Source organism: Vipera ursinii (genome assembly GCF_947247035.1).
Source record: "Vipera ursinii genome assembly, chromosome: 3".
Taxonomy (NCBI): Eukaryota; Metazoa; Chordata; class Lepidosauria; order Squamata; family Viperidae; genus Vipera; species Vipera ursinii.
The window spans coordinates 34,565,558-34,577,920 of NC_139516.1; the positions used below are offsets into that span (position 1 = coordinate 34,565,558).

The following is a 12,363-nucleotide window of genomic DNA, read 5'->3' on the forward strand; positions in this document are numbered from 1 at the left end:
TCTTCTAAATTTAGGGCTTGGATTATATATATATGTATATATATATGAATAAGATCCATAGATCTACATACACATTCAATTTGTAGCTGTGTACACAATCCTATTAGAAATATTTCTGCAAGATTCCATGCTATTGAATTTGCTCTCCAGATTTTCTTTTCTTTTAATAGGATGATATGGCTGGTAAGCATGTTCAGTTTTCACTAGCTTCTTTATATAAGTGGTAGTAGGAATTGCCTACAGGCCTATTATTCCACAGTGGACCTGCTTCAACCAAAATTCTGGTTCCAAATGACATATGTTAGAAGAAAATAAATGTTCAGAGAATTCTTTAGAAAACATACTGCACATTTTCTGCAAAATGTATAGTAAATTATACAGTCATACATTTACCAAACTGTAAGCTCTGGATTTTGTGGTATATATAATCTCTATCTTCTTAAAATTCAAAATTCAGTGACTTCTTAATTTTATTTTCATTTATAACAGGCCTGTCTTAAGTTCTGAATTACTATTTGAAAGTAATAAAGTTAATTTTATAGAATTTTCAGAATTGAAAAACTTGAATTTTAAGTCATTAACACACCTTCAATAGCTGTTCACATCCCATTTCTAATAAACTGCAGCTTTCCATGCTTGACCTTGTTTGCTTTGTTTTCTCAGGTACACAGGCATAACAGCTTCTTGGGTTTTTAAAAGACAGATTCAACTGATCCATTTTGAATTCAATTGTTTAGGCAAATGAAAGGTGTGTATTTGTGTGCACATGGAGAAGCAGTTTAAAATGCCTAATGCAGATTTATAGCTAGCTGTGAATGAGGATGGTATGTCCATAATGTTTTCTAGTCCAACAGGTGGATTTTTTAAAAAAGGGTTTTAAAATATTTTTGTTCTCGATAGTTTAAATTATTAAAATCATGTTGATTTAATAACTCAACCTTGAGTTACATCAATAGCCACACCTCAATCTTTCAAAACATTCAAGAAATTTGCTCTTTATTCATAACCATGCAACCATAAATTTCCAGATGTAATTTTGCAGAGGCTGTATATTTTATAACTTTGGGCCTGATATAAATAATCAGATTTGTAAATGAACATCTTATACCATACAGGGAGATAATTCAACACAGTGTGACCTGGTGTGCCTTTTTTTGCATGCTAATTTGATGTAAATTTTCAATAATTGATTGATTTCTATGTAACTGTGTATATGATGGCGCTGTAAATCAGTGGTTGCCAACCTTTTTGGCACCTGGGACCGGTTTTGTCGAGGACAGTTTTTCCACTGACCAGGGAAGGAAAGGGGGCAGGAGAAGCATGCAACCTAGATCCCACACATGCACATTTGACTGTAGGGTTTGCGCTCCTATGAGAATCTAATGCAGACATGTCAAACACAAGGCCCGGGGGCCGGATCCGGCCCGCGAAGTGGTTTCATGTGGCCCACGAAGCCATCCTGGAAACAGTGAGGGAATGGCCCCCACTGCCTTGGCCCTGGCCCAGAGACCCTCCTTCTGCCAGAGACCCTCAGATCTGTCCCACTCCTGCCCAGGCCCCCATAGGCACCCTTGATGCGAACGATGTAGAGCTGGCCATGCCCACCCAGTAAACCATACACACTCTAGCCACACCCACCCAGTAGGCCACACCCACCTGGCCCCCTGAGGGCAACTGCAATGCTGATGCGGCCCTCAATGAAATTGAGTTTGACACCCTTGATGTAATGCCTGATGAGTTGAGAGTGATACTAGTGGCTGCAAATACATACAATTGCTTGCTTGCCTGCCTGCTGCTCATCTCCAGCTGTGTGGCTTGGTTCCTAACAGGCCATGGACTGGTACCGGTCTGTGGCCCAGGGGTTGGAGATCGTTGCTGTAAACTGTCCAAATTAATTTTTTTAATCTCACCTTTATTATTTTTATAAATAACGAGATGGCAGACTTACTTAATACTCCTTCCATAAAACAGTAACATCTGCATATCCCAATTCCTTGTGAAGAATTCAGTAGATTGACAAAAATTCGTTCTAAACAACTGGACGACTGACCAATCAATTTATATATTCAGGCCACTACCATGAACATGGTTGTAGAGCTTGTGGAATCTGTGTTTGAAGTGCCATAGAAAGTCTATTTGGCCCTTAGGAAAGCCTTCAAAAGAGTCCTATATTTGTCTTAAAACAATGTTAAAATAAAGATAGATGATATCACTGCTAGATGGATTCACAGTTGCCTGGCTGACCACGTTCAAGGAGTGAATATTAATGGACCCACTTCACCCTGGAGGGAATATCAAATGGGCCCTGTGCTCTTTACTATTGTTACAGTATCAGTGATCTAGCTCAAAGGACACTTAACAAATCTTCAGATGTCACAAAACAAGGAAAAATAAATATATATTTTAGAAAGGAGAAAACAAAAGCAATTTCAAAAAGTTAATAACAACTACCCCCCAGTGAGGCACTACCTTGACATGCTTGTGGGGCTTGTGTACTCTGAGAAAGATGAGAGCTATGCCAGAGGTTCAACCATACTGGCAGGTCTCATCGGAGTCAGACAAAGAGTGTCTCTCCCATAAAAAATATGGTGAGACATATGCATACAAAGTCAAAATTGAGAAGACAGCAACAGACAGTAAGTGCCGCCTATGCAAAGAAGCTGGAGAAACAGTGGACCACCTGGTAAGCTGCTGCAAGAAAATCGCACAAACTGACTACAAGCAGCGGCAGGACAAAGTAGCAACAATGGTGCATTGGAAGATCTGAATATCATTTGCCTGTAAGCAAGAACTGGTGGGATCATAAAATAGAGAAAGTCATAGAAAATGATAAAATTAAACTGCTCTGGGACTTCAGAATTCAAACAGACAAGCACCTGCAACATAACACCCCGGACTTAACAATTGTCGATAAGAAAGACAAAAAAGTCTGGATAGTGGATGTGGCAGTGCCTGGAGACAGCAGAATAGATGAGAAAGAACTGGAGAAGATAACAATACAAAGACCTACAAATAGAAATAGAAAGACTGTGGCAAATTCGCCATTTGCAAAAGGCGGCCTTACTAGGAACTGCTTCCATCCTGCGATGATATCTATAATACCATCAAACATCCACATCTGCCTATCCCAGGTCCTTGATAAGGACTTGATAGGTAGACAAAAATGCCAAGTCCAGTCTGAACATCTGGCTGACTGTGCGATGATCAATAATAATAATAATAGTTGGAAGGTACCTTGGAGGTCATCTAGTCCAGGGGTGTCAAACTCAATTTCATTGAGGGCTGCATCAGCATTGCGGTTGCCCTCAAGGGGCCGGGTAGGTATGGCCAGGGTGGGCATGGCCTACTTGGTGGGCGTGGCTAGAGTGCGTATGGCCTACTGGGTGGGAATGGCCAGCTCTACATCGTTTGCATCAAGGGTGCCTATGGGGGCCTGGGCAGGAGTGGGACAGATCTGAGGGTCTCTGGCAGGAGGAGGGTCTCTGGGCCAGGGCCAAGGCAGTGGGGGCCGTTCCCTCACTGTTTCCAGGATGGCTTCGTGGGCCACATGAAACCACTTCACGGGCCAGATCCGGCCCCCGGGCCTTGTGTTTGACATGTCTGATCTAGTCCAACTTCCTGCTCAGGCAGGAAACCCTATACCATTTCAGACAAATGGCTGTCCAATCTCTTCTTAAAGACTTCCAGTGTTGGAGCAATTACAACTTCTGGAGGCAGGTTGTTCCACTGATTAATTGTTCTAACTGTCAGGAAGTTTCTCCTTAGTTCTAGGCTGCTTCTCTCTTTAGTTAGTTTCCATCCATTGCTTCCTATCTTAACTTCAGGTGCTTTGGAGAATAGCTTGACTTCCTCTTCTTTGTGGCAACCCCTGAGATATTGGAACACTGCTCTCATGTCCCCCCTCATCCTTCTCTTCATTAAACTAGACATACCCATTCCAGCAACCATTTCTTGTAAGTTTTAGCCTCCATTCCCCTAATCATCTTTGTTGCTCTTCTCTGTACTCTTTCTAGAGTTCCAACATCTTTTTTACATCATGGTGACCAAAACTGGATGCAGTATTCCAAGTGTGGCCTTACCAAGGCATTGTAAAGTGATATTAACACTTCATGTGATCTTGATTCTCTCCCTCTATTAATGCAGCCTAGCCCTCTGTTGGCTTTTTTGGCAGCTGCAGCACACTGCTGGCTCATATTTGAGTGATTGTCCACTAGGACTCCCTCTCACAGTTACTACTATCAAGCAAGGTACCTCCTAAACCAGTGATGGCGAACGTTTTAGAGACCAAGTGCCCCCAAACCGCCCCTCCGCTCGTCCCACTTCTGCCTGCCTGCAGGGTCACCCCCTACCTCCACGGCCCGCCGCAGCAGATCACCCCGGCGGCCCTGCATTGCCATGGCAGCCATGCCCTCTGATAGGGTGTGAGGGCGGGGTCTTGTCCCTGCTGCCAGGCTGCCATGTCCTTGGCTGCGCTGCTCCACTTGGGCGACTTCAGAGGGGCTACCAGTGAGGAGGGAGCCACGGGGGGAGGTGGGGCTTGGGTGACAGCGTGCATGCCCACAGAGATGGCTCCAAGTGCCACCTCTGGCACGCGTGCCATAGATTCATCACCACTGCCCTACCTAAACCGTTCCCCATCTGTCCCCTCATTCTAGATAGGATTGATTGAGTACTGGGCTAAAACAAGTAGCACAGAATTTTAAAAAGAAATATAAAGATCTATACTGTATAGGTGGGAAAATGCAATGCTCAGTTACTAGGTAGCCTAGGCTTGGCAATAGTACATGTGAAAAAGATAGGTGTGTCTTTGTTGGCCATAGGATAAACATGACCCAGCAGTTACAAAAAGAAAAGCAATTAGAAAAGCAAATGTGATGTTGGTGTAAATTAATGGGAATACAAAGTCCTAATCTTGAGAAATAATTGTTTGACTCTAGTGTGTCCTGCTCAGATTTCCTTTGTAGTCATCAACTGATGACCACAACTGAGTCCAAAATTTCTGTTGCTAAGCAAGACAGTTGTTAAGTGAATTTTGACCCATTTTATGACACTTTTTGCCACAGTTGCCAAGCAAATCACTGTAGTTCCTAAGTGAATCATGCGGTCGTTAAGTGACTCTGGCTTCCCCCATTGACTTTACTTGTCATGAGCCAGAAGGAAGGTTATAATTGGTGATTACATGACTCCAGGACAGGATACATGCCATTTGCCAAGCACCCGAATTTTGATCATGTGACCACGGGGTATCTTGCAAAGGTTGTAAGTGCGACAACTATCAAGTCAATTTTTCAGTGCCATTGTAACACTGAATGGTAACTTAATGAATGAATGGTTGCAACTCTAAGATTACCTGTATTTTTGTATTGTTTTTTGTATTTTTAACTGTTTAAGATGCCCGGAGTCATATATATGAGACAGGCAGTTATGTAAATTGAATGAATGAATGAGTGCTCTGAGAATTTTTTTTCACTTTTCCCTATGATTTTATTTGGGGGGGAAAATCCAGTTTCTGCTGAAGTCCCAGTGGTGTGCATGTGTCTGTACCTTTTCCCTTGCAGAGAACAAAGACACTTCTTTAGCAAACATTAAACTTTGTCTTTCCCCAATTTCTTAAGCCTGTTTATTAATCCATTTTTTGTCTTGTGCAGCCAGCCCTGTGAGCTAGTCCAAACAAGAAGCCAACCATGACTACATTATTATAAGAGTATAGCAGGGGTGTCAAACTCAATTTCATTGAGGGCCGCATCAGCATTGCAGTTGCCCTCAGGGGGCCGGGTGGGTATGGCCAGGGTGGGCGTGGCCTACTGGGTGGGCGTGGCTAAAGTGCGTATGGCCTACTGGGTGGGCATGGCCAGCTCTACATCGTTCTCATCAAGGGTGCCTATGGGGGCCTGGGTAGGAATGGGACAGATCTGAGGGTCTCTGGGCCAGGGCCAAGGCAGTGGGGGCCGTTCCCTCACTGTTTCCAGGATGGCTTCGTGGGCCGCATGAAACCACTTCACAGGCCGGATCTGGCCCCCGGGCCTTGTGTTTGACATGTCTGGAGTATAGCAACAGAATCTTGCAAGTCTGAAAGCACATCTGTCTCCTCTTCCCTTTGCCTTTACTGTCCAGGGAACTCGGAAGGGTCTCTTGTGAGGTGCTTTCCATATCATCATTTCTTCAGTGGGCTGACATGTCTCTTATCTGACTTTTGGCTCCTGTTTCTCAAAAGTATTCCCACAGACCATAACCCAGGAGTTCAGTTTCTTATTCTGATTTTTAGAAGTTACCTTGACAAAGTCCATGCAATCTGTGGATTTATTATCCCCTATCATATTCTAAATATTTTTTATACTTCCAATTATACTAGATGTGTGATTTTATTGCTTCCCATCCTGTTCTAAATATTTACTTTGATATTTGTAATTTTATTGTTTTGTGTACGTTTGTAGTTTTCTGTATTTCATGTTCTTGGTTGCAATATTATTTAAAACATTTAAATGTTTTAAAAATTGAAGTGTTGAAAAAAATGGATGAGCTTACTTAACATTCCAATTCCTTATAGATTTAATTATCTTGATTAAAAGCAACACCCTTTGATCTACATGTTTATTTCTTCAGTAATCTGAAGTCACAGACTATTAATACTGCACTTAAGCCTTCTTCAAACCCAACTGACATTAAAGGAAGAGTGCTCATTTATTCATCTTCACTGAACTATATACATGAATGGTAAAAGCTGAGATAATTTTTTGGGGGGAGAGGGGTTATGTTTTCTGAAAGGACATGTGTGATGTCTCAAGTTTAGTTTAACTAGATAGGTTAGCTGCTACGAAGATAAAGCTCCTTCTTATTAAAATAAAATCTTTGCTATTTCTGTTTGAGGTGCAGTCTATTTTTTATCTTTCTATATGACAAACCTTTTACTTGAGGAATTTTCATTTTTTACTTGCCTAGCATACTTCAATATATCTGGCCATTTAGTAGTGCTTCTTAGCGTATGCATACAAGTGCACACACACACACACACAAATGACCAGATCATAAATGCATACACATCATTTGGACAATCTTATTTGTTACCATAAACCTCACTATACCATCCAGATTTATTTGCACTGTCTTCAAATTCTACTTTCTATTTAATAAGGTTGCCCAAACCTCCAAAAAGGCAGTTCCTTGAATGTAATTTCCATTTTGGAATAACGCATGATCTGAAACCAGCTAAATAAATTGTATCAGATTGGTCTTGGGGATCCAAGGGAGGAAAACAAAGGTAAGACTTGCAACATGAGTAATGCAACCAAAAACACAATGAAAAGCCATTTCAGAAAGATTACATAAACCATAAGCAGGGAGACAGATACAGGTAATACTGGAGATTAACCCCTTATATGAAAACAATATACATGCTTTTCTTTCTCTTCTGAAAGATCAGCTAATACATGTCTTACCAGGGACATGTGCAATGTTAGTTCATATATTAACATTATATACTTGATAAATTGCAGTTTTGTAGTTTTGTAATCAAAGTCATAAAAATAGTATAAAATTTGTTTTTTATTTTTCTATGTGGTCTTCAATAAAGAATGTTTTACAAATTAATATACAAAAAAGAAAATTAGGAGTTTATAGAAGGGTCATAAAAGAGGGAAGTTAGCTATATATCTTTCTATATAAATATACACATAATATACAAAAATATGCTGGATATTGCATTTATGGCACAATATATATACAGATAAAAGCACACATATGGCATGTAAAATCATTTCATCTGATACTTTTGTCAGATATAATGTGAAATCTTGCCATGATTTTGAACTTTATCAAAGCAGTAGAAATTCTGTGAGTTATTTGACCTTGACTTAAGCAGCAATTAAAAGGATAATTATTTTTTCTAAATATTGTCTGGTATTAATCTTATTTGGGAGAAGATGAATAGCAATGTTCTGTCATGTGATACAAAATCAAAATAATTCAAATGACATCGAAACCCAGAGCACGTGGAAGAATTCAGCTACACATTTCATATTTTTAATAGGAACACCTAATTGTCAGGAATACAGCAGAGATCAAGATATTGAATAATTAACAAATGACTCAAGAAAAGTGTGTGTGTGTGTGTGTGTGTGTGTGTGTGTGAGAGAGAGAGAGAGAGAGAGAGAGAGAGAGAGAGAGACTGTGTGTGTCTTTATATGTGTGTATAAATTATTCTAGTGTTTTCCCATCAATGCAGGGTCTGATGTTTTTCATATGAACCAAGTATTGATTCATTGGTTGCTGCCTTGTTACCTGAACCTGATATTATGGTAGAAAATGGAAAAAAAAACACCTTTTGGATATGCTGGATTTGCTTAATGACCATTTGATTCATTTAACAACTATATGATTCATTTAACAACCATGTAATTCATCTAAAGACTGTTATGAAAATGATCATAAAATTGAGTCAGGTGACGCGAAGACCCACTTAATGACTGCAATTTACAACCAAAGTTCCAGGCTCAATTGTGTTCATAAATTGAGGACTACACACCCACATATATTAAAATCTTATTTCCATTCCCTAAATATTATTTTGCAGTAAATTTCCAAAATAATTAGGATGTGGATTCTTACACAGAAACATGTTTGATTAACATACGTTTATATGATTGTAGCCTAAATGTGCTTTACTAGATATAACCTTTTTCTGTTGTGATAGTTTAATTCAGTCAAACTTCAAGGTTTTGAACTGGATTTAGTGTGTTCAGACTGTTTACAAATCGCTTATGTTATTTTCTATTTTTGAAGACCAGTAATTATTAACCAACAGTTAATAATTCTTTCTGTAGAAAGGGATTTCACTGAATTCAGTGGACTATTCTTCTAAATAATCATATTTGGGATTGTACTATATAATTCCTAGAAAAACACCGTTTTCATTTTTATGCTTTTATGAAAGTGAAATTCTAGAAACCAGGATTCTTCACAAATCATCACAACTGCAGTAACCAGGATTATTATTTTAGTAAGATCAGTTTTGAGGAGATAGAAGAAAAAAGCACTAGGACTATTTGTAACATCCCCCACTTTACCTTCCGTATTTTCACTTTTCTGAAAGCAGACCTACCACTATAGTCTGTCTATATTCTATAAAACCCTTCAGAATTCTAAAATGCTAATAAGAAAAAACCTCAAGTTTGTGCAAAAGCCTCAAGTCCTACACCCTATATGCATTAATTAGTGTTGATAACTATCTTTCTTATCAAAAAAGAGTGAATAGCTAATCAACCTGTAGCTTTTAAATGCCTGAGAAAATTTAACCCGTACCTTCTAAGAATGAATTTAGCAACACTGCTACCAAAATTACTTGTACATAACCCCCTAGAGGCTTCAGTTGAATATAATGGGATCTAGCTCTAGATTATCCTATGTTGCTCTCATTGTAATGAATGACTTTTCTTTGGGAAGGCAAGCAATATGACTTTTCTAGTCTTAAACTGAAAAAAAGCAATTAAAAATTAAATTTTCTGAACCAAATTTTCATAACACTATGTTCAAGCTTAAAACTCAGGCTAGTTGAGTTTATTATGAATTGTCACTGCACTAGCAATAGCTCTTAGATTTATATACTGCTTCATAGTGTTTTATAGCACTCTACAGCAGTTTACAGAATCAGCATATTGCCCTCAACAATCTGGATCCTCATTGTACAGACCTCAGAAGAATGGAAGGCTGAGTCAACTGATCAGTATCGAACTCCTGGCAGTGGGAAGAGTTAGCCTGCAATACTGCATTCTAACCACTGCACTACCACTGCTTTATTTGTTGAATTATTTATTTATTTAATTTTATCAGTTTGATTCCTAGTGCTTCTGAATAACTTAAATATGCGTAGTTATATGCTGGAGCAGGTAGGAAGCATTGTTTTTGACTGATTAAAGCAGCTATGTCTTCTTGTATGATTACTATTATGTGGGAATTGTTCCTATCTCTACACGTGGATACATGTGCAGTCATGCATTGCACTGAATAAACATGACTGGATAATCTGTTTATGATTCATGTGGTTTTTTTACAACATTTTTAAAAGATGACAAGTTTGCTATGAGATAAAGACATTGTTATGAAAAGATTGCTTTTTAGTAAAAAAAACATGGGAATAGAACTGAAATCACATTGTCTTCTTGATGTTTCTACTCAATTCAGTCTTTTTTATTTGATATTCATGGACTAAAGTGATCCAGCTATCATAAAAACTAAGAGCTATAGAATGGTATAATTCCTAAAAGGGCAGAATCGCCAGAGTTCTTCTTATCCTGGGTTTGCTACTTTTCTTGGACTTTCAGGTAGTTACACAATAATTATGCACTTTGGGGTGCCTTAATTTCTTAGGCAGTTAGGTATATCTTTATCAGTATCACATTGCTGAAGTAGGAGAGGAGGAGGCAGTACCCCAGCAGGCTAGGTTACAAAGGAATTGCTGCCATTTTGCTGATGGTGTAGCCTTGTTTTGAGAAGAAAAAATAGAAGAGCCACTTGCTCAAGCTGTTGGTGGCTCCAGGAGAAGATCTTGTATGATTCTTTTATTTACTGAGAGAATGTCTTATAAATGAGATGTGAAAGGTGGTGAAGGTGGTTTGGGGAACAAGGCAATCCAAAGGTTGCTCTGTGCCTGGTCTCTGCCTTCTGATGCAATTAGCAGCTCATCATCAGCAAGATAGGAAGGTTGGGTGGAGAAGCCACTGTCATGTCCTCTGGCACCTGCTTTTTGCTGGCAAGGGATCAAAGTCACTGAGGAGAAGCTGTAGCCATCTAGAACTGAGGAACATCTGTGAGGTACTCTAAAGAGATCTGATGCTTCGAAGATATGATCCATATCGGAGAAAGGAACAAGAGCTTGAGTAGAATCACATGAGCTCTTCTCTGTATCCTCAGAAATACAAGACTGGGCACAGCTTTCCTGGACCTGACTCTTCTGCTTCAAAAGCCGCAAATCATCTCTAAAATGGGGGTTAAAGAGTAAATACAGCAAGGGATTCAGGCAGGCTGGCAGGGGCAGCACCACCAAAAGGACAGACTTGATGACTTCGGGGGTGATGAGAATGAGGCTAAGCATGGAAGAGAAGGTGAGAAAAGCCACCGGGCAGTAAAGAAGGCAGTTGGTGAAAATGAGCCAGGCAACATGTTTGATCATAGCGCAGTCCCAGACAGAGTCAAACTCACCTTTCAGCAGGTTGCAATAGAGGCGGATGTATGTCCCAGTGATAATGAGGAAGCAAAGTGTATTCACTAGCACCAAAGCGACCATGAAACCCAACATGGAAGGTTTCCCATCAGGAAGTAGGTGGGGCAGACAGAGAGGGGATGCCCCATACTCCCCAATGGAGAAGAGGGGCAACATTGCAGCCACTGAAGAGAGGATCAGACAACTCAGGGCACCTGCCTTGACCGAGCCAAAGGAAGGAACCTTTCCATATGTCCGCATGCACGACACCGAAAAGCTGCACTGCACTGCAGCAAGGGTTAAGAGCAGAATGGAAGCTTCTGAAGCAAAAACTGACAGGAATCCAGTCACTTGGCACCCTGCACCCATCTCCCACCTGGCCCCGTATTTTGCAAAATGACCAAAGGTGACTGCATCCACAAATGCTAGAATAGCACAGTATATCCCTGTTAACATATTGGCTCCAGCAATGGATCCAATGATAAACTTGATTGGGGACAGATAGCCTGGCGAGGTAAAAACAACTACTATAACCAGTCCATTGCACAGAACAGAAACTAGCATGATCAGCCAGACACCCAGGCGGATGACCCAGCTTTCAAACAGATGATCGCAGGGCTTGAAAGGACCTGGAAAGAAGGAAGGAGCCAAATTACTAAAAGGAAGGAAAATTCACTGCTACAATAAGTGGCACAAAGACTGCTGAACATCCATTCAAAAATGTCTTATAGTTATCCATATTGCCTCACTTGCATTTATAGATGATGATAATGCCAAAGAAGGTTACCAAAATAGAGAGCAGCTGTTCTGAAGCCAAAGGCACAAAGCAGTAAATTGTCTTAATTCATCATTTTTAAGGTCATTGCTGTAATCCAGGTTTTGTAGCTGACCTTTCAAAAAAAAAGTTCGTTTGGGATATTATATTTGACTTCCACTAATTGTAGGAAGAAACAAATAAATAGGAGAAAAAAAAACTACTCTTCAGATTACTGAAAAACCTGCTTATTTTCATCTGTGATTTCAACAAAAGCTGAGCAAAAAGTGTGGTTTTGTTTTAGATAAGGGTATTGTGTGTGATTTCTAAAATATGTTTTAGGACTTATTGTGACATGAATTTTTTTTCCACAGTATTAGAAATTAAAAATTTGCTGTATATAAAAAAGAGGTAA

General features: G+C 39.7%; 1 protein-coding gene across 1 annotated transcript in view; it reads right to left on the reverse strand.

Annotated features, from left to right (window-relative positions):
• Positions 1-10,507: 10,507 nt before the first annotated feature.
• Positions 10,508-12,363, reverse strand: part of LGR6 (leucine rich repeat containing G protein-coupled receptor 6) — a gene marked incomplete at its 5' end in the record, with an annotated part of 144,395 nt that continues 142,539 nt past the window's right edge. The window contains one exon of the mRNA XM_083359199.1: positions 10,508-11,823. Within this exon, the coding sequence (XP_083215325.1) occupies positions 10,574-11,823 (1,250 nt within the window). The 3' untranslated portion in view covers positions 10,508-10,573. The remainder of the gene's footprint in view (positions 11,824-12,363) is intronic.